General features: G+C 35.4%; 1 protein-coding gene across 1 annotated transcript in view; it reads right to left on the bottom strand.

The window, feature by feature from the left end:
- The window catches only part of LOC141426409 (uncharacterized), a gene marked incomplete in the record, with an annotated part of 121,237 nt that overhangs the window by 85,102 nt on the left and 8,369 nt on the right, over positions 1–27,766 (bottom strand). The window contains 1 exon segment of the mRNA XM_074085295.1: positions 23,579–24,023. Coding sequence (XP_073941396.1) covers positions 23,579–24,023 — 445 coding nt within the window.

Raw genomic sequence — 27,766 nt, forward strand, 5'->3', positions numbered from 1 at the left:
ATGCTATGTATGTTTATTACTTTGGCATCTTTTGCTGGTCACGATTTTGAATGGGTACCGTCTGTTGAACTCCAAGTGACTTAAAAAGTATTACACTAAGGGGCTGTTTCACCATCCATTGATTAGCGTTAACCGACGGTTAAATGTGATGCCGTCTCCGTCTATTCGAACAAAACAAATATAGACGTGTTTAACACCTAACCGCCAGTTAACACTAATCAATGGATGGTGAAACAGCCCCTAAGACTTGTTTTTTTATTTTTTTCAATGGACTTTTTTTTAATACTATTTCTATGGGTAAAATCTCAAATCTTACTAATATTACTTATAAATACGAAAGTTTGTGTAGATGGATGTTTAGATGTTTGTTACTCTTTCACGCAAAAACTACTGAACGGATTTGCATTAAATTTGGCATATAAGTAATATATACCCTGGATTAACATATAGGCTACTTTTAATCCCGAAAGAATGTATGGTTCCTGTGGTATCAGAAAAGTTTTAAGCTACATACTAATTCTGTGCGAGCGAAGCCGCGAGCAAAAGCTAGTAACTAATAATAAATCGAATTTAAAAATTTCGCACCGAAAAGACTTAAAAATCTTATGAATATTTATTTTCTTAGTTCGACCTGCGTTCCCGTGATAAAATATTTTACTTTTAAACCACGATAGAGGGCGCTGTCTAAGAACGTTGTCAGCTTGCGTTGTCAACAGATGGCGTTTACCGAGTGAACGTTTAGTTGTGTTTAAAAAATGTTACAGTAACCTTTTTCAGACCAAAATCTACGACGTTTATGTTGTATGAAAATTAAAAATACTTCTAGTGAAGGTATTTAGGCATTTCTAACGCGAGTGAAGCCACGGGTTACAGCTGTTGTACATAGTTGGTATGCACCTACCTAAAAAGAGAAAGCTTAGATCAAATACCCTATTTTCTTTTGCGAGCGAGAAACGTTTAGTTTACATTATTCAGGCGCCTCAAGGGTTGGGTTGCGCGGTCGCAATATGCGGTAGAACATTTTATAGGTTATCTTTGTACAGGTACCTTACTTGGATTCGGTACTTTATAGACCAACACCAAACCTTGCTGTTGAATAATATTCGTATAAGGATTTTACTAAATTACGTTAACAATTACATTTTGCCATACACTTTTTAACAGGCGCGAATTTTACTACCTTATTTCAATGAAACAAAACCAAATGCCAAATGTTCCTCCAATCCAAGTTTCATCTACCTACATCTGAAAACCGCAAGAAAACTGTTCAGTTGTTTTGGATATTAGCGTGTACATACAGACAGACAAAAATTTTATAAAATGCTTTCTTTTGTCCTTTTACTCTTTTTTGATCATTCAATGTATATACACATGGTTTCTACTACTTTATTACATGATGATTGATTGATAATGTATAATAGCTTAGTTCCAACTTATGCTAATTTATTTATCAACTAGTCAACGTTATAAATAAGTGATCATATCTGTACGTTGTCGCTTTCAGTCGTTACACTATTTCGTATGGCTTTTCAAACATGACGTTAAAGTGACAAGGTACAAAAGTGATCACTTATTTATGACGTTGACTGTACATCAAGCACTGGATTTTTACCAAGGTAACTCGATTCATTGCTTAATTAAATTTACTTCTATTTCTCATATTTACCTACTCAATTCTGACGATACTTCTAGAGTTCTAGTCCCTAAATTATACGCCCTCGTCCCGCACTCGGATAAAAAGGCATCAAATAATTTAAGGGCTTGTATTCTTTTATTAAAAGAATGGCAATGAAAATGTGCCGTCTTTGTACGAGATTGAAAACTTTTCTTTGTACTTTTGGAAGCTTCCTGTTAGAAGTCTTTTATAAACAAACTGCTTTACAAAAGTAGCGACAAAAATGTGCGTGACTGAAACTTATTAACTTTGTCTAAAACAAAAAAAAGTAAGATACGTAAGTTTGAGTTGTTATTTGATTTTTATGAACTCTGGCTTGACTTTTACTTGCATTATCCCACTGTTTGTCTGTATGTAAGAACTTTTTGCTATAAATAGGTACTCTATAAGCCTAGTTGTTTGAGAACCTGAGTGCAAAGCTCAAGGCCCCGGATTGAAACCCTGCACGGGGCAGATATCTGTATGAAATATACGAGTTTTTTTATAACTATCTAAGCTACATATTTAGCATTAGTTTATTTTATTTGAAACTTGATCGATTGGTTTTAGATGTATCACACATCCAGAACAAGAACATAACACACAACAGTTACGTTCTCTGTTCGTAGGCACTTTTCGCTACAAAGCCGACAACGGTTACAATGCGTCTCAGCGAGTGAGATCAAGTTGTTTATTTATTAATGACTTACTTAGATAGTATTTATTGTACACAATATTGTAGGATAGGAGTTCTTATTTAAAATTATCAGATTTTATAATGATTTCTAAACTTGATGTCAACCACGCTTTCTACCTATCCTACTTAATCACGGTTGTATTTACAAAGCGAAGGTACAATTTCGAAACCAAGACATAATATAACATTGAACTTGGCTCTCATTTCACATTTATGTTTTGATGGGTTGTAATATCTACGTCCCGTAGTAAATATGTACCGTAAACCGTAATTAACCGTAATTAAAAATTATGACTTACTGTAATCCTCTATACCGAAAATCAGTCCTGAAGCTTTATAAGATCAAGCATTAATCAATAATTAGGGGCTATATGGATTAAACACTATCAGTGGTTGTAATCGCTTCGATGAATTGTCCCTAAGTGTTTATAGTATGCCAATATATTTGTATTGTTGTATTGTATTGTAAACACTTCAGTGGGTAATGCATCGATGAACCCATAAGTATGCCTATACGTTTCGATGTAGGTAGTACTAACGAACAATATCAATACCAACATTTGATATTAAGATATTATACTTCCTGAGCCTTGCAATAAGCCTGCGACCTTTTATTCCCTTATTGCAAATTTGAATTGGGCAGACATGGAAATCCAATTTACTGTTGCCAATATGTTTACATTGATGTTGGTAGGTCTATGGAAACCGCTCATTTTCTCTTGTCAGCATTTTACGTTATATTGTGTAAATTCATTATATCACCTGTGTGGTGTCCGGTTAGAATTACGCCTCTCCATTTCTTCCGTGGGTGTCGTAAGAGGCGACTGAGGATATAGGTTAAGGTATACAAATAAATTACATGACAAAATACATACAATACATGACATGTAATAATGATATTACCAATAAAAGAGTATGTGTATGAGTATGAGTATACCGTAGGCGACAGGCTAGCAAACTGTCACTATTGTACCGTTTTTGTCAAACTTAAAACCTAAATTTGGTAAAAGTGGCTCCGAAGCGGTAACGTTTCGTGTGCTCTGCCTACCCCATTTGGGAATACAGGCGTGATGTTTGTGTGTATTTGTGTGTGTTCATTATATTATTAGCATTTAAGACAGTGCACATTCAACCGCCACAGTGAGCATTGGTGTATTAATCAAATAATTACTTTAGTAATCTGTTGGTTATCAGTTCAACTATCATCTGAGACTAGTACGTGACTAGATTGTCCCATACAGGTAGTATCCCACTAATATTATAAAAGCGAAAGTTTGTGTGTGTGAGTGTTTATATTTGCTACTGCGAATAAATAATAAGTCAGGAAGCGTAACTCAGAACAAATTCCACACAAAAAGTGGCCATACTGTAAACCAAAACGACTTATGATTCAAATACGAATTATTTTCGAAGTTGCAAATTTCGACTTGCTTGTTGATTGGTTAAAATTCAGAAACAAAGCAGGGATTGGTTTGCGAGCATGATGCAATGTCATATGACGCGCAGAACACGGTTTTTAAGTCCGCCTACGACACGCATGGCCATTTTTCTAACGCAGTTACCTACAATTCCTGACTTATTGTATATTCGTATAAGTAGGTTTGCTATATCTTTGCGCTGAAATGGCTCACAAAATTCTTACGTTCTTAATAACAATTAATCAAAGTTTTATTGACTCACTCTGCTTCTATTTTTAGTATAAAAATGCTCGAATGTTGTAAAAAATTATCACACATTATTTTGTTAGATTTATTAAGGCCACTCCATACAATAAAGAGTTCTTAGCGAACTGGCGGAATTCCAAACTTTGCTGTTCAAGGTTGTATAAACGATTTCTATAAATTTATCCACTGAACCCATAAACATATTATTATAAACAAAATGTTACAATGTTTTAGTAACATCAACTTTCAAAACATTTATGAACCCCGTCCATAAAAGTGACGTTCATAGAGTTGATTGTTAACAAATTAATTCAGATTTGTGTAAATTTATCATCGAATAATTTTACAGCCGATTATGTACATTTACTTATGCTCTTAAATAACGGTAATTGAATAAAATACACGTTTTTTAGATTTACATCAAAGAGATATGATTTGCCGTAATTGGGTAAAAATAATGTGTCTACATAAAGCTAGCAATAAATCGCTAGAAAATATTTCAATATCACTGTAATAAATTCTAAAACTGTATTTCCAATAGATAATTAAAAACGCGTCATAATTAAAAGCTGTCAGAGAAATTCTCAGAACGTCTGCAGTTGGAGAACTAAAGGAATTAAATTTTCCAATGAACTCGGATTGCTGCGAAGCGCAAAGCACTTTTATAGTTTGAATGCATCTGACAAAGTTGCATTCACTCCGTGTATTTTATTTTATTTTTCAAGGGACCGTTTAATGCGATCTTTAAGGGCAGTTTAAAAAAATAGGTATTTGAATCATTATGATTGCAATGATTGAATATTTTAATTCATCATCGTCTCAGAGTAACTGTAAGTACAGTCAGCGTCAAAAGTAGCGGATCACTATTATACTCTGTCACATTGACACATTGACAATCTTGCATGGCGCTTATTACGTGGCTGTAAAGCGACAAAGTACGAAAGTGTACAGCTACTTTTGATGCTGACTCTACCTACTTTGTGAAGCCAATCGGCTCACTCAACTATTTGACCAATTGCTGCATTCTGGCGGCAGAACATTGCAGTAATTTTTCCCTATGTGTCCGTTGACTTTCCGCTAAAGTGCAACAGTCGGCTAATAGGGTGTGACTTCGATAACAGAACGAGGTGACTATTGATTCTGTGACTCTACGGCTTCCACAATGGTCATTGGACGGTTTCAACCCTTCAAAATGCTAGTAGAGCATGATCCCATTCATTAGCTTATGCTAGAGAATTTGTCCCGGAGAAAAATAAAAAATATCTGAATCCCAATTTCGTGGGAACTTCGAAAAATCCTTTTGTATTGGAACTTTAGATTATAAAAGAATATGCCTGCCAAATTTAAAACTTCGTGGGAACTACAGAGGCTACTAGAGGCCTATTTCTGTGCCCAGCTGTGGGACGTATATATGCTGGGATGACAGATAAGCCAAAATTAGATTATTTAGTTTGACATCAATAATTATTAGGTAGATGATTAATCCTACAGGGATATTCCTGTATAAGGATTTATCATCTAATTATTGATTTACAAGGTAGTCACGCTTTTGAAAATCGATCCATTGAGGATTTATATACAGATATCGAAAAGGCTAAAGTTAAGGCAAAAATATGTACACGCGGCCTTAATATTAAGTCGATAAAATTTGGCCATATGGATACTTTGTAGTTGTGAATAATAATGGATATACAATTATTAATCAAAGTAAAAATGCTATTAGAAAAACATGTAAAGGATCGTTCACCAAACTATCTATCTAACTAATATATATAATAATGGTTCAAGTTCATTTTACAACACTTATACGTCCCACTGCTGGACACGGTCTCAACTCAACGTAGTTCCCTTGCAGCGCCAGTGCGGATTAAGAAAAATATCACAAATATAGCAAATAAACAAACAAAATAGTTCAAGGACTTCGTGAAATCTCACGCACAGTATGCGCAAGCGGCGATCTCAAACCGCGAAACTGCGGTCAGTGTGTCCTAAGGGTGTCACCGACACCAAGGCGCCCAAGGGCAGCACGGCGCACAGTTTGGGAGCCCCTGTAATAATCCATTCTATCTTTATCAGATAACGGTATTTGACTATTTTGTATACGTTTTATAAATTAAAACTACACAATGCCTGTTATCGAATAGAAAAACAATTTTTAAGCTACCTTTACAAATAACAAAGTTATAAAGGTTTGAAATTCAAGATTAGACAGAGAAAGACATACTGGCATGTGACGTCACACGCCAGTACTGCCATACTTGCTGCATAGAGAAAAGCGTTTAAGAAAGAGACAGGTATATAGATTTTTCAAAAAATCACTATAAATCCAATTTTCAACCGATTTAAATTTTCTCTTCGCTAAACACTATCTGTATATTTATATTTTCATAATAATATTAAGATATGGCAAAATCGGGAGTTGTCAAATACCGTATTGGATATCTGCAAAAGTTTCATCTAGTAAAAGCTTAGAGCTCTTGAAGCGACTGTTGGAAGATTATTGTTGAATTGTTCATTGGCGAAAACTATTGAATAGAACGAACATTTTGAATGAAATGTTTAAGCATTTTGAGATATTAATCTCAATGGAAAAAGGGACCTTTTCGAGATCACTACGTCGCTTGCCTGTCTGTCAAAACCCTGTTTTTCAAGAACGTGTGGAGATTACTAACTGGACAGCCCTGTAAATGTTTTTGGAACTTTTTAAATTGTGGTTAGCAAATGTTTCCATACATTGATCAATGTTAAAAAGTCGAATGCGTCAAAGGCGTGACTACACTTTGGAGTCAAAAGTTCCGATGAAAAACCAATGCAAGGGCGTTTAGTCAAAGTAACCGAATAAAATTACCTTCTAAAATATCCCGGAAGAATTTGAGGACACCCTGTAGAAGTTGCTTAGTTAAAACTATGTATAGATGTTATATTATATTTAATTTATTTATTGTTATTTTTGCCTTTATTACTTAATCTTAGTTAAATTCTAGTCGCTTGACCTCATAGCACAAGTAAAAGAAAAACTCTTAAAATAGAAAATAAAAATATTGTAAACCTCAAAGTATGAAGCGATGTTTCCAGTAAAATCTTTTTAATATGTATTTTAAATTGTGTCTTTCTACTCGTAAGTAGGTATTAAAATAGAAGACAGTATACGTACTCGTTCGTATGTAATATTTAAAAACCTTTCCTCTTTAAAAAGTTGGTTAAAAAGCCCTATTGTATCGCACCCGTTCGTGTCCTTCGCTGCGAAAGAGAAACAAATACAAAAACATCTAAAGACCGTCTAAGTACACAGGATGTTGTTTTGGTCAACAACTCCCGTCAAAGTGGTCACGCACATTTTTTTCCAATCCAAATAAATAAGACGTTTTCGACTTCTATGTTATTGTTACCGTGATAAAGATCTACTACGATGACATAAGAGCTCCGTTAGTAATTGAACTAGACATAATATAAAATACTGTTACAGCAGTCATTACGTTAAGTGGTATATTGGACGAGCATTGATCGGCTCTCGGCGCGTCTTTTATATTCCCCTTGAAGGTTTTGTGATCTAATTTAGTCGTTTTAGGACAAAGTAATAACTTCAGTTTATGTTTCGTTATTGTATTTATTAAATTACGGCCGGTTTTTCTGTTGCGGGCGTTTTATTACTTTCTGGATATTTACTGTCTCCACTTGTGTTAGGTATTTATATGTACTGCTCATAGAACATTAATTTTCGGAGGAAAAATTCTTTAGCAATGGGCAACGTGATGGGGGTTTTGTGCATGTACTTTAGACATATTGTAGACCAAATTGTAACATATACCAAGAATTATCTCCCGATATTTTAACATAAGATGCGTTTCGTGGCACTGAGGAGCTAATTAATATAAATTACAGTATCTAGTCAAAAGTATATCTAATATAATAAATCAGTAAATACTGTGGTAGCACTTAAGCCCAAAAAAAAAATTTGCTTCTGTTCAAGGTCACAACTCGCAAGATGTTAGCCGGCATTTTCTTACTTGAAATAAGTACAAGCTGTGTATCGATTGAAAATAACACGGGACAATTGACACCAATTGACCTAGTCCCAAAGTAAGCTTAGCAAAGCTTGTGTTATGGGTACTAAGCAACGGGTAAATATGATTATATAAATAGATACATACTTAAAAACATATTAAACACCCAAGACCCGAGAACAAACATTTGTATTTTCATACAAATATCTGCCCCGACACGGGAATCGAACCCGGGACTTCAAGCTTCGTAGTCAGGTTCTCTAACCACTAGGCCATCTGGTCGTCTAGAAAAGAATCAACATGTTTCTTGTGACGAATTGATTACCGATATTACAGTGTACAACGGTGTTTAATGAAATCATATTGAATAGATCTTTAGCCGTTGCTGTTCATTTCCGTTTTCTTGTGGTCGTTGACCGAAATATGTCCAATCAAAATTACGAGGTGGCCCAGCGAGTAAATTATAGCATACTGTATATAGCGTTGCGACACCCGTGTACAGTCGAGTATAAAAGTTACTGCCAAACAATACATTATAAATAAACGTACGTGAATAATAATAATAATAAATGCCACTACTCTATAAATTATTCCTGGTGAACATAACACATAGTGGTTTCTTGAAACAAGAAGCTAAACTTTATTTAATTAATTTTATTTAATTTTAATTTATTTACTTTTTCGACATGACAAGGTCTGTAGATTAAAGTACACAAAATATTTACAGATTTGTGCATATTCTTACGTACGAGTGTTTAAGTAGAGGTACGGAGTAAGAAAAAAAAATGTATTTCTGTTCGCCACTCACAAGTCACCATTTATACAAAAAAAATGTTACTTATATAAATGCGTGGTGGCCTAGTGGTTTGACCTATCGCCTCTCAAGCAGAGGGTCGTGGGTTCAAACCCCGGCTCGCACCTCTGAGTTTTTCGAAATTCATGTGCAATAATACATTTGCAATTTATCAAGGAAAACATCGTGCGGATGCGGAGCAATTCAATGGTGCGTGTGAAAACACTCGTGAAGAAACCTGCAGAAGACAGTGGGATGTATATAGGCTGGGATGATGATGATAAAAAATTGCAGGAGTAACAGCTTCCATCGAAAATTAAAGTTAGTTTACAAATGTCCAAATAATTACGAGTAAGCGTTATATTTTTTATGTTTTCGCTGCTCCAATGCGATCACAGTATTACATTTTCTTTTTTACCTTACGGTTATTTTTCTTACACTCGTTTATCACAGTCAACCGATCCCCACGTAAGGTGACTCCATACAATTAGAAGCTTATTTACTGCGCCCAATACGGCAGAACCGCATCATTCAATCAGTCGCCTTTACCCCATTAAGTTCACTTTACTGATAAGGGTTACGGCATTTGTGACATCGACATGTTCTTGATGCTCTTTTGTCAATGCGTGTGGTCTGTCATGCGTACACGCATTGAATCTGATGATTTTTGAAATGCTTATTGTTGTAAATGATGTCTATGGAATGTCTCTGTGTATATACCTGTTTTTCTGCACTGCTTGCTATGTGTTGGTGTGCAATAAAGAGTTATTGTATTGTATTGTATTTTATATGTATGTAGAGCGTCAATTAGTACAGCTGTTTTTTGTTTGGTATAACATTATACCGCCAAACGTGGCAATTTTTTTTGGCCTTAAGTCATAGGTACAGTTAGGATTCTACGTTCTTCAATATTGTATGGACTCTTTATAAGGGACCAATTGACCCCCATACCGCTTTACGAGTGTTTCTGTATAACCCAAGTTTCCCGTTAACAAGATTCCACATTTCTACTTCATTCTCCATGAATTTACTCAAGATCGGTTGACATCAACTTTTTCCCGAGACTGATTCGTACTTTATACTTCCATACAAAAGCTATTGTTGGATTTCCTATTGAAGATAATATAACGCTGAACGATTTTCATCGCCTCGCCGCGTCGTGACTTCTATTTTTATTGGATTTTGCGTAACAATAGAAAACGACGGGATTACATATCTCGCGTGATTTTACTTTATCTCATAAACTTTATTTGCGATTAGAGAATCAACATGGAAGGCATGCTATACGAAATGTAGTTTATAGTGTAATTTTAAGAATTCCCATGAGAAATTAGTAAAATCCCAGAATTTCACTTCAAACTAACACACGTAATGAATTACGCGAACTTATATATCGATAATCGATTTTTATCGGAACCGATATTTCTAACAAGTGATGAGAAAAGGTGATTTGAACGTCTCTTAAATATTAACTAGGAATAATTACTTTTAATAAATATAAGAGATAGAACTCTGTCTCCATCCAACATTTTTTGTTTAAACGAGACGGTTATATTTTTGTACGAGGTACTAGCCATGCCAACTACTTAAACTAATAATAGGTATATTCTCGAATTTTTTATTTTGTATTTTTACTAGGATCAATATTGACAATGGCAATTCGGACAGGGATATGTTTTACATCCACCAAAGGACACTCTTTTACAACAAGAACATGATCATAAAATGTAACTGATACTCCTCATGCCATTAACCTCTTTGATATAGATTTTATAGCACTAAGAATAACATAGCATCCTTTAATTGCATCATCCCAATCTTGTGCCATATTACAGCTCTTAACAGGGTCTCGATCAATTCTATAGCAAATTTTGAAGACCTATCTGATTTTATACCACAGGCCGCATTGTCTAACGCGCGGGTGCTCGCGATCACATTCACCGTCTCTTTCTCCCTCATCCTATACCGTGTGAGACACAGAAGTGGTCAAAAATGGTTGCTTTTTACATTTGTAACTACGTAGAATACAACTAAAATGTATACTTGGAACTGAAAATCAAACCCAGTTCCTCGCCATTTCGGGACTTCTGATACATATTATGCTTTTCAACAAAGCAATTTGTAACGCGAAAACAGTAAAATCATAGTACTACAATTGTATCTCAATCTCAAACTGATAAAACGAGGGGAAAGACTGCGACAGTAAATAAAAGACAAATGGTTCTCTATTAGTATTATTTTGGACCCTGATGATAAAAAGAGCCAGAACAAGAATACGATTATGTATTTCGCTTTCTGATAAATGGTAGCTTTACCAATAGTATTAGTTATGCCTAATGAACCGCAAAAAAATTGGCTCGAAATCTCTTGGCAGTGGTCAAAAAGCACATGATTGGGCATAAAATATATTTCAATAACTTAGAAGTGTTACAGACTATGGTAACTTGCGATTTGCAATTATCCGGTACAATAGATAATCTGCTTCATAATTATTAATATTCACGAGCAACTACAAATAAGTAAAAGTAAAAATTTGCAATATTCCATTTAAATCACATTTCGCTAAAACTATCCAGTTTAAAATTACAAGCATCGTACTACTCATAAACATTTTCTGTCCAAAAACAGACAACAGATTACTTCATAAATCTTACTAACAATTTGAAAAAGCTGATAAAAAAAACAATTTAACAATTTGAATCACCCTTTCCTCTGTACCAACGCGCAGCGGAGACAACGGAGTTTCCCAAAGGCAAGCTAACTCAATCACGATGATTAACGAGCCCATCTTAAGCGTTGATCTTAAAACGCGTTTTAAACGCATTAATAACTCAATCTTGGAACCTTTGTTTCAAGTATTCCGTTGTTAACGTTTAACTATAGCCATTAAATTTTATAGTGGCGTCATTGCGTTTAACGAATTGGTTGAGATGAGTGAGAGTAATTGTTTGTGTGATGATGGTATTGATGGTTTTGTACGAGTATTTACTTACAAAAGATTCGTGTAAACAAAATCTGTTGATAAAAATGTATTATAATATAGTAATATCATCTCATATAGTTCACCTAGTGTTGTTTTAAATTTTAAAAACATCGGCTAGCTCAATTTTGCTAGTCTCTGTATAAAGTTACTTTATATTCGAGCAAGAAGTTTCTTTACCACCCCATGGTTCATTATCATTACCACTTGTAGGGCTTTAAAACATCAGAGATTATTTTCACTAACATGCCAATATAACAATCAGCTTTATTGTTTCATTCAGATCTGGGTCATTAAAAATTTATGACGTTAAAAATGGTAAAAAAGCACTATCTTATTGTCCAACATTAATACAGTCAATGTCAACAAAAATGTTTGCTGCTGGTACTTCCTTGCCAAAAAGTTTTGTAGCAGCACTTCCTACATCATCACCATCAAATTCAAACACCTGTAGCAATTCACTGCTGGACACCTTGTTGCAAACTTTATCATCGAATACATCAGCAGGTATCAGCTCTCTACTGCACCGTCAGTTGGGCTACCAAATGACTAAAGTAAAAAGCTGTCAATAGCCAGAGCCTGGGTCGTCACACGGGCTTCCGCTGCCGATGACCTAATTCCCTCGATTGCTGTTGCGGCACGCTTTGTAATTAAAAAGTCAGGCGTGACGGTGAGTTTGTAGGCGATACGGGTTCTGTACATACTTTTAATTTTGAGGCATTTTAGTTAAACGATAACAACAATAAAATTGATTTAACAGCCAGGGTAAAATAGTAACTTCCCACGGGTTACACCTAACTGTGTTCACTGTCACAATTATCTGAAACCTTTGCGCTTACTCCCTGCGTTACTGCTACTACTAATACTGCTACTGCTGCTGCTGCGCTAGCTGCCTGCCTTACTCCTCACGCTATATTAAGATATAAACTACCTACTATATGAATGTATAAAGAATTGTGGTATCTTTATATTTACAAATCTCTAACATTTGTCAGTAGGTACTTCCTGTAGAGCTTTTTAGAATAAGAATACCTACTTTGACCTACAGCCATTATACCAACCGTTGCTTTGTACTCATAGTCGCACGTTTGAAATTGGTTCGTTCGCCCGTTCACACGCTCCTTCGCAAGTCGCAAGTTTGAGCTGTGTCATAAATATCTGTGTGTAAGTCCTGTGCGTGGTATTTTGACTATGAGTGGAAATCACGAAAGTTTAAGTCATATCTGTGAAGTAAACTTCAACCTTTGAAGCGGTTGAATCCGTATGAGAAGCGTGAAGTTGTCTTTCCCTTGTAATGCAAACTGCCTACGGAACCCTAAAAAGGTCGAAAATTGCCTCGCCAACGTAATTAATTAAGCTGTTTTGGACATCGCTGTAATCAATTTAATGACTGAAATGTTCCATTCTGGAAAAGCGTTGTTTTTCTGTTGTGATGGCTTTTGAATAGAAACTGAATTGATGACCAAAGTTGTAAGTATTCAGAGTTTTTTGCTCAAGTTAGGAAGTTAGGGTACGTCTGAATTTCAAAATGACGGTAAGACTGATATAATTGAGGTTTAATGTAATTAACTTAAGTTCTAAGTTCTAAGTTTTAAATTAAGATCTAAGTTTTGTTATAACTAGATTAAAGTATAGTTTATTTAGATACCTTACTCAACCCTTATTATAAGCGTTAGTTATGCAAACCTCTTCTTAAAAATTATATGTGGTTAAATAGCATTTGTTATAGTTAATTAATGTACTTAATTAATTTTAAAATTGCTACGCCCAAACAGGGCATCATTTTTTGTAAAAAGTGTTGCAATAAATAAATACTGAATACTAACAATCCTCGGTCGTTTTCGTTACATTTTACTTAACTATACGACATTAAGCGTGGAATTGCATATGTATATGCATATGTAGTGGTATGTGTGCATTGTAGGTTGGAGAGAGGTCTCTATATTGTTGTCTCTCTCTCACTAAAGTGGAATGCCTATAAACACACAATACCACTACATATGCTATTCCACGCTCTCGGTAATTCATCTTTACTTGATTATGACAAGGCAACAATTTCGTATCTATGTTAAATTATCATATTTTTTTCAGTTTTCGCATATTTTATGTTGTTTGTGGGTGCTCATCTGCTTGAAAAGCTAGAGGGACGATTTATCTGTTCGATTAAAATGCTACTAATATTATATCTAGTATGATAAATGCGAAAATGTGTGCGTGTGTGTGTAGGTACATTTGGAATAACACGGCCACTTTTGTTCTGATGTTCCAACGGGATTGGGATAAAAACTCAGAATTTCAACCGTCACGCTTGGAGACATGATATTTGATGCGGGTATTTAATATCAATAATATTTAACGTCAATGTACCTACAAATAAATTATTTAATATTTTAAGTTTATTTTATATCAATAAATAAAAAATAATAAAATAAAATCAATGATGTAATAATATTTTTGGGAATCCCGATGGGAATTTAGTAACGCGCGCGTCGCGTGCGAAGCCGCGAGTAATAAAAGGTGTAATTTAATATGTTATTTATCAAATCATCGGGTACCTACTACTTAGACCAAGTAGATATCCAATGTTGATACGAGTAAATATCAAATCAATTGTCATCTCATTTTATCGATGCCGAATAACAAATAACTAACCTGACCAACAAAAAGTTGGAAATCCCCGACTTTGTCACTTCAAAATTCAATATCTCAAAAACGTCTAAACCGATTTTGATGAAACATCTCTAAGAACCATCGCAAGAAAACCTGATTACAAATAAAAAAAAACCACATACGGTACCACAGACAGACAGACACAAATAGCGATCAAACTTATATTTAACACCCCTCTTTTTGCGTCGGGGGTTAAAAAATTGAATAGTAACTAAAAATCAAGTTGTGTTTGATACATTATTGCCATAGCGTGACACGACAAGTTAAACGCGTATTAACTAACGCAAACAAAAGCACGCACTTCACAGCGGGCACACATAACCTCGCAATCACCGTTAATAATCATGTAAACCGCGGGCTGTTAAAAGCTTATCTACATTACCGAAATGAGGAAATAACCAAAACATGAGATCTAAAATGGGCGGGAAGCGCAACGGAGATATTTGTACGAAGAATGTCGGACACGCGAGCTCGTAAACTTAAGGGAACGCCCTGTACACACGGCGGTAAATCACGGGAGGTCGCGATGCGTTTTTTTGTTTCTTTTCTGTAAGTTGCTTTTGTTTTGACGCCTGAAACTGTATGAGAACGTTTCTTACTGACGATGTTTATTTTTGAATGCAATTTGTTATTTACTTACGATAGTGAAATTCCCATAAAAAATAATTATCTACAGCTCAATAATATAATATATTATGGGCCAGATATTTTTTTACATTCTTACACTGTTTACTAGCGTGCTCGATGCAATAAAATACATACTTACTTATGTTTTCTATAATTTTCCCCAAGATCTTTCTTTCCCAGAAACAAAATATAAACAGAAGTGGTTCAATTTGTGGAATTCAAATTGATCTAAACACGACGCTACTGCCAAGAGTGCCAAGGTAATAAATAATAGAGTGTCTACATCACTTCATGCTTATCCCCTTGGCTCCTTCTGCTGTTAACTATACTACCAGTACTGACGCATTGTTTAACACTACATTCAAATGCTGTAACCAAAAATCACAGCGTCCCCGCTTTCTTTACAGCGTCGAGTGTTTCCACAGTTTTAGATAGAATGCATTTTATATCAGTTACACTTGTACACAGTCCATAATAATGTTCCGACTAATAATAGACAGTACTTAAAATAAATATAGCTTACTTAACTTTTTGGGTTACATGCTCGCCGATAAAAGACGAAGATCAGTTTGATGTTTAAACAAGTGGTTGGTAGAGTTTGAAATTGTTCGTGTAAGAGTTAAAATCCATAGATTTTTTAATGCTTTGTGCACCTTGTTAAATATTTAAGTTAACATCAAAGAAAGTGCGTTACGTTGATTTTTGTGTGTGTTTGGGGCTGGTGTGGGTACATCATGTTGCTTCATGGCAGTGGTTGGGAATGACCTTTCGCTGCCGGCCGTCGCTAAATCCATGACCGACAGCGAAAGCTCGTGGATCGCCATGGCCTCCTTCTGTGAGGAGGTGATGGCGATCAAAGAAGGTGCGGAGCGTGAGCGGGAAGAGGACGTAACCTCTCAGCCCATGCGCCGCAGGAGAGTTGGGCGAAACCGGTTGAATCACAACCGCGAAATCCCGCCCTAAGAGGGACTGCGGGTGACGGACACGGGGATGCCCGTTCTCTGCCGACAAGGTCCCTGAGCCGGTAGGCGCGCCATGTGTTCCAGCGCGCATACAGCGATGGAAAGAAGGAGACGTTAGGTCCACAAATGGACAACTGTCGCGCTTCCTGGCCATGGATGCTCACAGTTCACAGCCCGGCTGCGTAACGATGGCGAAGAGGAACACCCTGGGGTTGTAGTGGGTACACCGCTCCCTTCTGGGGCGGGATTCCCACATACCCACACCGGTCTCCCTGGGCCGGTGAAATCCTTAAAGGATTTCCCCAGATAAAAAAAAGGATATCATGTTGCTAACTTTAATAAAGGAGTTGAATAGTGCTATAAAGTGCGACAGTTACCTAAGTGTTTTCTTGGAGTACTTTGGTAAATCAGTATTAGTTTTGCTAATGAATGTGAGTATGATTAAATATTTCTTACGCTGCACGCTTAAAGTACTCAAGCGATGTGATGTAATTAGGTATGGAGGTAGTTTTCCCCTGAGAATGACATTAGACAAATTTTTCCGGGAAAATTGTGTAGCGAGCGCGCGATTCTTCGCATACGAAGTCACGATAGGTATCTAGTTAAACAATAATTCCAGAACACAACTTTAATAAAATAAGTTTGCTATTGCATGATACAAAATCAACGAGAGAATCGCGTTTTATACAACAGGTATTAAAAATTATGCCAGATAAAGCAGATAAACTTAGATTATATAAATCTAATCAGATTAATGCTGATATCAATTGCTTACACAGAATCCTCTACCTACACAATTTTAAATTCATCACAAATGTTTTCCCTTTTGAAATTAATTCGGAAGCTAAAACGAAATAAAATTTGTCTCTATCTAATCTAGTCCCCATTAAGTACGTGGTTTATTTAGCAATTCCATGTTGGCCAACCTTCCGAAAAAGGGAAAAGGTTTGCATAATTAAAAATATAAAGCAGACACTCTATGGTCGACCCGCTGCGATGCGAACCCGATGCCTGTTTTAATAATGAGATTACGGTTTAAAAAAAACAGGGAATTTTTATGTCTACGCATACATACTCGTATGTGTAGGATACCGTAAATGGATAGGTACTTTAAAAGTCGTATTTTTAAATTCAGTTTTCCTTTTGTTTTCTGTTTTAATTTGTTTAATCATTTTATTATATTCTCATTTTGTGTGTGTATGTGTTCACATAAAACAGAAAATAATAGTTCTAATTTTCATACGTGAGTGTCTCGTTTCAAAGATTTTTTTAAACTCTACCGTCATATTCAACGTGTTAAAAGCTTTCTTCCATCAATTCACAAAGGAACCACCGTATTAGATTGATAAAATCAGCAGAGCAATATTTCTTCGAGCAAGATCCTCCAGGGAAATAATAGTTCCGACTACTTCCAACCTACTTCTAGGTTTTACAAAACGAAATAGGCCGTAGTAATAGCTTAACAGTGCTATAAATGCTACGTGAGCTAGTATTTTCCAGTCCCTGGGTTGCTGAATCGCGTGACTGGGGTTGTGGATGAATATTTGAATAACAAACGGGAGATAACCACTTACATGTTCTGCAAAGTCGTCTTCGGTATGGCTGGACAAACCTAGCCCGCAAGCCACCCACCAAAGCATTTGCCCAGCCAAGATGTCGATCGGTCAGCCTTTTTTTTGTGTATAATTTTAGTAGTTAGCAGGGGCGTAGCTACTGCCGTATCTGACGTATCAATTATACGTACCTAAGCGACGATTGTAAGCGTTTTTAAAAAATTTGGAAAAAGTGACAGATAGATAATTATGATGAATAAATATTTCTTTTAATTTTATGCAAACATTTTTTTTTCTTTTGTGAGAAATCTTTATCCTTCATAAGGGCCCCCAAACAAATTATTATATGGGGCCCCGCCAAGGCACGCTACGCCACTCGAATTTAAAAAAAAATACCCACCTAAAAAATCTTTACACCAGACTTGTTCTATATATAAATGGTTTATTTATTGGTGTCATGTTAAGATATTCAATTAGGTATTTAAATATTAATTTACGTTATTTTACAAACATGAGTATACAATTAAAAATATATTTTTTAAACCACATAAACCAAAACCACAACAAAAAACTCAAACAACTATATTTTGTAAATAAAAACTGTATCCAGCTTATTACAAAAATCCACAAAACAGTACATTTCCTTTATCGAAATACATTTTTAGGTTGACGTACTTAATGATCATGATCATAATAGAGTCTTGACTTATATTTTTCCGGATTATCCCGGAAAAAGCTTCGTACAAAATAGTTGATTGCTTTTGCTGTTTGCCGACAAAATTACAGCAAACACAGCGTCCAATAACTGTTGTGGAAATGAGACGATAGCTTGCCGGAAATACGCTTTTCCTTTATGAAAGTTGGCTACATATTTACTAAAATGCTAGCGATATTTTAGTAGTTACTTGGAATATACCCGTACAACGGTGTAAAACGTACCTATAACGAATCATTTTAACCCTGCTGATTTAGCAAATGGTTGCTTGACTGATCTTCAGTTAAGCAACCATATTTGTTCTTTGTTGACAACCACAAAATAAATAATACCTAGTACAAGTCTGAAACAATAGTCTTACGGCTAAAATCGTAGAACATATTATGATGGAACAGTTTTGAATAGTTATTTAAGGAAATAAGCGAAAAATTACCTCTTTCTTATCTCCGAAACTACTGGGATACAATTTAAAAAAAAAACTTAGAAAATATTTTTTTACCCATTGATTACAGGAAAACTAAGAACCTACAGTAGGAAACTGGACTAAAAAGAAGTGTATGATATACTCACGACTCACGGCACAAAATTTGGCCCATTCTACATACAAAATTACCTATTTCTGCAAACATTTTAGTGTCAGATTTTTTGCCGCTCAGTATAATTAAAATACCTAACATATATTTAACAAAATAGCTCAGTATATTTGAAATACTTAATCATGTATGTTAGGAAGAACATATGTGATTTACCCACCAACGTCATTAAGCCAAAGGCTACTAGAAATACAGGGAAACTTAAAGTTCCATCTTACAGACTGGCTAAAGCCAAAAAGTAATTTCTGGGAAATTGCATACGTTTTTATAATAAAATTCCAAAAAATATTACTAATGAAACGGATACAAAATTCAAATCTATAATATCAATGATTATATCATGGACAAGGATATTTGGAAATACTTCTGATCCGCATGGGCGATCCCTTTACTTCAAATAGCGAATCTACTGTGTTAAAAATAAAGTTTTGTTAAATACTTGTGCTGTATAGAAATCTGTTTTAAAAAAATATACCTCGTTGAGTTTCTTGCCGGATTCTTCTCAACAGAAGTTTTTCCGAACCGGAGGTAAGTTTTTTGGCATTCATAAGTGATTTTATACAATAAATTGAATAAAGATTTTGACTTTGACATAGGATATTTCAGTAATGTCTAAGAAAGCAAGCAAGTTCAAGTCGAGTTTTTTTATATTTATCATCCGAAAACATTTTTAGTTAATTTCAAATAATTTGTATAAATCATTCATCGGAAGCAAGACGGTATGATTAAACAACGAGAATTAATTCATTATACCCACTTAATTTTAAATTAAAGAACTGAAAGAAATCATTACCTCTTGTTATCGCGCGACCCAATAAAGTAAGATAACTCCCTTGAACTTTGAAATCAATAATATAGTATATATTTTTTGTGATGACAATATCCCATTCATTAGATTGTATAGTAAACAATAGAGGTTTATGTGCTCAAGATTCTTATTTGATTTCATTCTCAATAATTTCTCTTATAACTCTCTTATAAAAACTGGCCAAGTGCGAGTCAGACTTACGCACCGAGGGTCCGTACATCTCTGAATAAACTATCCGATTTATTAAGTTAATTGCAAGTTGCAGCAGGGTTATTGAGGAAATTTCAAAGAAAAATCTGATTTATCAATATTCTGCTGGTATTTGTTTGTAAATAATAATAATAATAATCGATTTATTTCAAACACAATGTCCATACTCGTAGATGGTTAGTAATATTAAATCTTACAACTATTTACAACATTAAATACATATTAAAAACAATTCCGATTATTGAATTAAACTAAATTTCGAAAATACAAACAGAGACATTATTCAATGATTTAAATAAAATAATACTAATAAGAAGAAGACAAAGAAAACTTAGCTAAGAAACCTTAACTATATATATCTAAGATGTTACTATAAGAATAAAATTATAAATATTATTAAACTAAATTAAATTATTCATTATTAAATATTACATGTAACAATGTATGTATTATAATGTATTATAAGTAACAATAAACATTATCCGTATTATCACCGAATTTCAAGGTCGTATGTCATTTGGAAGTTGAAATTTCTTCAATACAAAATTTTGTAACTAAAAGTTGACTGGTAAATTCACATTCTGTTCATCAGCCGGAGCTGATGATGATGATGATAGGGAACCTAAAGCTCTTAAAATACCATCAAAACAACATAAGAACTTATTACACAGTTCCCATGGGAAGCGCGCGCTCCCGCGGGCTGTATTTGTCTATTGTTTGTTACACGTCTGATTACGAATTAGGTATGCTGGTACAGTCTCCATGATTTGAAACTAAATGGCATTTGAACTTGACGTCTGTCTATTGGGCTTTTGATTTAACATAGTTTACCAATTCTTTATAACATTCCTTGCTAATACTAACCAAGTTTAAAAACCCCCGATCGCTTTGTAATAAATTACTTAGGTATACAATTGTGATTCTGTTTTCTTATTCACCTATTTTAATCTAACGTTTTCATAAAGTTTGCCCCGAGTTTTTTGCTCGGCAAATAAATAATTGTTTTATTCATATTATTTTGGCAATACAGCACCAGTATCTGACATAAAAAAGCGCGGGTAGGTACCTTGCGGGTACTACCTTCTTGCAACGTAAAGTTTGACAACCTGTTTCATTTCATAACTTTTAATTTCGCAAACTCTAAAACTGTAAATATTTCAGGTTTCAGGATTTATTTCAGGGTCGTCCATCATGTAAATAGAACCCTATAGGTTAGGTTAGTTTTATAAAAATCCTGAAACATTTACAGTTTCAGAAATATTAAACAGTTGGGCAATTAAAAGTTGCGAAATGAAACAGGTTGCCAAACGTTATATGCCGAAACATTAGTAAACCAAAAAATCGTGCATAAATATCTGATACGACTTCATTTCTAGTATAGGGCCGGTATGTCGTGTGTCGTGTCAGATATTTTTGCACGCTCCTCTCTCTCGTCTCTTTTCTCAGCATAAGCTTAGAAACCTATTTTGTTATATTATTCCTACGAAAACAAATGAAAAAAGACGGAACAAGCTTTCACTAAGTAAAGATCACAGACATTTATTTCACCCCCGCAACATGTTCCTACCCCCAGGCGAAATACGAGAGGGAGAAACAAAGCATGTTTTTTTATTACGCTATGACCCAAAGAAACGTTTTGCAACGCAGTGCAGTTTTTTGGCGATATTCGCAAACATCACACTGTACATTTTAGATGTTCCAGCAGAAGTTCGCTGAAAATATATAGGTTTGTAGTATTTTCTCAAATAGTTCATTGTGTATCAAGAGCAGTAAGCAAATAATCGAAACGAGAGTACAAAAACCAGAAATCTATGTCTGAGGCTCGTGTGATTTGTGACATACAATCTTTATAAACACATTTTCGCGGAATCTCATAAAAATAACCCTACTTCGGGCAATATGGTAATGATGACACACGCAATGTATGTATTTTGAAATTAAGAAAAAAATGTGTTTAAAAATTTGGGTCTAATAAAAATTTCGAAATTAGCGTTTTTTTTTCTATTTTACAGTTCACAACGCAGTAATATTTGTTGCCTTGAAACAGCTTGCTAATAAAGCACTTATCTCTCCGTCAAAACGTAACTGTCAGTCGTCACAATTGTCAACAGTTGACAACAACACGCGTGTAGATTTGTAGAACACGCACTGAAACTCGCTGTCAACGCGACACGGATATAAAGAACTTGACGCTTCATAAACGAAACTGTTAACACCAATGAGCTTTGGTTAACACCAACATAATTTTATAGTCAATCTATCCTTACTGCCAGCCAAAGATGTAAAGAAGATTCTAACCTAACCTAATTCGATTTGACAACAACTTGTACCTACCTGTGGCTTTGCGCCTATAGCAGAATAAAGGACACTCCATATCTGCTGGTAATTCCGAATAATCCCATATCAATTCACATAATTATAATCCTCAAGGTATGTTCGTCGAATTTCAAGTCTGTAGCTCCAGTGATTTGAGCTGTGCGATGTCTGTCGGTAAATCAATCAATCAGTCGATGTTTGATATCCATACGTATACCTACTACAAATAGAGATGGTAAACTTCATTCACTCATTGATTCACTTTCCAGATGCGAATAGTTCATTCATTGCAACCTTTTTTCTACTGGACTCTATTTGTGCCTTCAATAATAAAAGTATTATACTACTTAAATTGTTTTCTAAGAATAATACATATATTATATTATCAACATCAAAACGACCGTAATCCATAATTAGATAATTGTATGGTAATGCAGTCACGCAACTTCCTACGAAGTTCACTAAACTCACTTTTATTTATTTTCTTCGTAGACGATTTGTTGAAATCATAAAAGTTTTTGAAGTAAAAAATTAAGGGACAATTATGATAGATTAGAAGGAATAATAATTCGAATAATATTAAATGTGGCGGCAGGCGGACAGGTAAACGAATAATATTAGCATCAACAAACAGTTAAGATAAGTTCCAGCCGCTAATAAATTCTGACTTAAAGCCGGAGTTTTCGCTTATTGAATACTTGTGTTTGAAACGGAATATTTAAATTGAATCTAACATTGAAACCCCCTTAAAAATAAACTAGCTTCGCAGCTCGACGTGCACTAAAAATGAAAAAATTAGTCAAACATTTAGGTGTAGGTATTCAAAGATAATCCTGTAAATATTTTAAAAATACTTTTAGTAAAACTTCGGTTTGTTTTTTACAAATACAAAACCAGAATAAAAATCTTAAAGTAGTTGTACTGTCATTTTAAAAAATGTTGACAAAAGATGACAGATAAATCAATCACGTTCACTCATTCACAGTTCTCCCACGGTGTCGGATCGAACTGTCAGATCATTATCTCCGATGCACTGTCTTTAGACTCGAACCGAAAACTAGGAATGGCCACTTACTCATTGTCTTTAGACACGGATAATATTTTAAGCCGATAATATATAACATGTAACGATTCCGACGTATCTCGTCAAAATAGAATAATTAGTGAATATTAGATAAGTACGTCTTATGTCCTGAAAATATCTTCCACATGTTTTGTAAATATATGCCACAAATCGACGCCACCTACTTGTTAGTTGCAGCTTTACCGATATCGAAATATTGTTTCACTTATTGTCAAAAAAAAATTACATCCATAAATCTAATAACTCACCGGTAGCTCAGCGGCGCTCTCAAGTTTATCGAAGTCTCTCTCGAAGGCAGCCTCCTCCTCTTATCACCCTCATTCCAACTGCCGTAACTCCGCGAAAACGTCATAACACCACAGCCAACTTCACTACCGTTCACGAGCTCCAAAAAATCCGTTTCATTCACATAAAAACTATCATTCACTCGCGTTTCATTCACAACACTAGCGTTTTCAGACACGGAGTTGTTACTCTCGTAAATGCCGTTGTGTTTGGGACTAGAATAAAAGTACACACGATCGAGCTCAGAATCGTTTTCAGTTTTTAATTTTAACTCCCGCACGAGAGGCTGGGATGCGTTTGAGTTTTCCGTGGAGGTGTACCAAGCTTCTAGTATTGCTATGTGAGCGTCCAAGTCGCGGCACGTTAACCGGAATCCGAAGTCTTGGCATTGTTGCTCTTCGACAATTTCTGAAACAAAATAAGATAATTCATTATCTTGTGTTATGTCATCCATACGCATGAGCAGTAGGGTCTATCCGTAAATTACGTCATGCTGTTAGGGGGGAAACTTTGGCGATTTGTTGATTTGATCTGGGAGATTTTATATTTTAACGGTTAATCTGTTACGGTTCTCGAGATACAGCCTTATGACAAACATACGGACAGATCAATTGAAAATGTTGTTGGATGATTGTGCAAGGTCCGCCCGGATTGCTAGCTAATCCTGCCGTGAAGCAGCAGTGCTTGCACTGTTGTGTTTCGGCGTGGAGAGTAAGACAGCCGGTGAAATTACTGGCACTTGAGGTATCCCATCTTAAGGTGGTTTTCCACCGGCGAGGCGAGACGAGTCGAGGCGTGACGAGAATTGAAATTTGTATCGCGAGAATGCATACAAATTTCAATTCTCATCTCGCCTCGCCCGTGGAAAACCACCATTAGGCCTCTAGGTTGGCAACGCATCTGCAATACCCCTGTTGTTTCAGATGTTTATGGGCGGTGGTGATCTCTTACCATCAGGAGACCCACTTGCTCGTTTGCCATCCAGTCAAATAAAACAAAATAAGAAAACTAGATTTTTTTATGTTATTTTTTATAAGTATGTCAAGAAGCTGTTTGGACATGTAAATTATAAATGGCTAATAATTTAATTGGTCATCATCATCGCTGCCTATATACGTCCCAGGGCAGGGCACAGCTTAGGCCTCCTCTCAGAATAGGAGATCTTCGTCCATAGTTCCCTCGCTGGCCCAGTACGGATTAAGAACTTCATACACACCATTGAATTTCTTCGCAGTTGTTTGCCTTAATCGTGAAGTTCATGGTAAATTCCAAATGTAATTTGCCACATAAATTCCGTGCTTGAATCCACGACCCGGTAGGTAAGTACTACTCTATGCCTATAAAATTAAAATCTAAAGACGCCGAGCAAACCTCAGACGCCCAGGTACATCTTATAAATTTCTAAACACAATTTCTTTACACTCGTAAAAAACAGTGCTTAAAAAGGCAAATCCTTCTTGCATAATTCAAGGAGCCCGCATTCTTTCACGGAACCTTTGTTCATTTCATTCATACCATATCGGACCTTTCCGTGCTCATATAATAAATTCATGACGTGTTTAAGATATATTTTCAAGGGAAATTCCTTTGGAGATTACTTTGAATAAATGTTGCCTTTTATGGTTAATATTGTAGCAAATCGGGCAAGGGTCATAGCGTAACCAGTAGGCTATCATCGTGCAGTCTTACAGCCTTATTCATAAAAGATCCTTAATTGAGGTTTGATCGTTCTGTTACTTAGCAGACTTGGCATGTTAGACGGTTGTCAAGAAGTATGATTCATAAACGCTTGCTAGCAGCCTGCTAGTTGTTGAGCTGCTGATAGACGGATTAGACGTGTTATGTTGGGCCATCTTGACAAATCAAAGACAAAAAATGGCCTCATGGATAATAAAAAAAAATTGACTGCAGTGACAGCAAATTAGCAGGAAAAAAAATAAAAAGCGAGATGTTTGTTTTCCCGCCATTTCCGATTCGCATGTTTATGTTGTACCTAAGCGCAAAAGCCGTAATTATGTTAATCATCCTAATTTTTTTTTCATATTTATTGTTAGTAAAGTAGCAGTAATAAATACCTAATTTAGAGGATTTTTAAATACAAATTCCTGAAAATATTTTTTCCTAGATTTTTTTTAATCTTTGCGTAACCCTCCCTTCACTAAAAATATCGGTTTTTTTGCTCTTGTCAAAGTCAGCTGTTCAAACTTGTGCCGGCCATTTTGTGACTTAGCAGGGAGATAAAGGAGGGTCTACCGTCCTCTAACTTTAGCAGAGCCTTGATCGACTGATTAGCGCTAACAGACGTTTATGAATCATGTTTTTAGCATCGGGCCTTCAAGGAGCCTTCAAGGAGGCTCTAACTTTTTATGAATAAGGCTGTTAGTTTAGAGTTCCATGCGTCAAAAGGGAAACTTCGTCCGTCTGACAGTCAAGATCTTTCCCAGGCGCGGAAGCACCTATTGAGTTTAAAATTCCTTGATATCATGAAAAAATTGAGTTTCGCGCGATCAAAATATTGTATTTTATTTTTAGCCTTTTCAATGTGTATTCTCATATAAAAATCGCGTGAGAACCTATAGGTACACATATAAGTAAAGTTGTAAAGATAACACATTTGACCCAAAAAATAACTTTGTTTTTAATAGAAATATGTATCTTAAAATACAACTTTTTGCTGGCTTCTATATTTGTATGGCTCAGTGCGTGGGTCCAACTTGCATTGGCATTGTTTTTTTTTTTCTAAATTTTATTGTAGTTGAAAACTGGATAATGATGGGTCGGCTCGTGGTAATAATCCAATCCATTTCTTGAAACTGCACTGGAAAGAAAAAAACGTCCTTCGTTTATTTGTTTGTCTTCGTTGCTTTATCATAGTTTATTTATATTTGGCTATTTATCCCACTGCCTATATTTATTTTAGACGTATATTATATGGAGGTACGACATATGTATGTGTAGATGCACCACCTGCTGTAAACTAGTCCTTCCTTCTTCCTGTTAAAAGCTTGCCTGGACGAGATCGCTCTTAAGCGATAAGGCCGCCTACCTTGCAATTTTAAAATTTTTTGCTTACCTTGTAATTTTCTCTCTGTATACCTGTTTTCTGTGTCACTTACTATTTCTGGTGTAATAAAGAGTCATTGTATTGTATTGTATTGTTACCCGCCACTTCGTCTGCAAAACGAAGTACGAACTATGAAATTTTCCGTGATAAAAACTATCCAATGTTAGAAGACTAAGGGGCTGTTTCACCATCCATTGATTAGTGTTAACTGGCGGTTAGGTGTGATGCCGTCTTTATTCATTTTGTTTGAATAGATGGAGACCGCATCACCTTTAACCGTCGGTTAACACTAATCAATGGATGGTGAAACAGCCCCTAAGGGTTTCAAACTATTTTCATACCTAATTTCATCACGAAAGGTACTTTAAGCGTGAAAGCGTAACAAAGAAACAAACAAACTCACTTTCACATTTATTAGTCCTTAAGGATTACGATGTCTTGAAACTACATTAACTTTTGCTGACAATGGTCATTAAAATATTCTACAGAATGTTTTGAAAACACTTTGCACTCGTATTAAACAGAGGAGCCTCGAAAGGGTGTTCCAAATAACCTCGCAAATCCAACAGATTGCGTCCCAAAAGGCAGTCTAATGCAATTTAACAGCACACACGTACAGTGCATCATCCCTTTTTGCTCATCCCTTTCGCACTCCCATAATCACATATCCACCTCTCACCTGCACAAAACACCCTACTTGCCCGTATAGACGCGTTGCCATAACAACCATCCAAAACAACAACCAATCAATATTGAGCCCTGCGACTTCCTGATTACCATCAAATTATTAACAACAGAAAGGCAATTACAGCTCAAGATATACTGGATCTACCTAGACCTAGAGGATTAACAAGCGGTCTCTATTACAGGAAAATAAACGTAAATTGGTAGAATTAAAGTCCAATTTGGATTAATTAACATGAGTATAGGTACACGGTAGGGAGGATTATACTTATTGATGCTGAGGGAGACAAATTCGGCTACCGTTTAATGAAGAATCCTGTACAAGTCTAATTGTATTGTAAATTATAGGTCATTATAGTGATTAACTATTGCTTACACTCATCAAATATAAATAAAAAATAGA

The sequence above is a fragment of the Choristoneura fumiferana genome, chromosome 3 (assembly GCF_025370935.1).
Source record: "Choristoneura fumiferana chromosome 3, NRCan_CFum_1, whole genome shotgun sequence".
NCBI classification, from domain to species: domain Eukaryota; kingdom Metazoa; phylum Arthropoda; class Insecta; order Lepidoptera; family Tortricidae; genus Choristoneura; species Choristoneura fumiferana.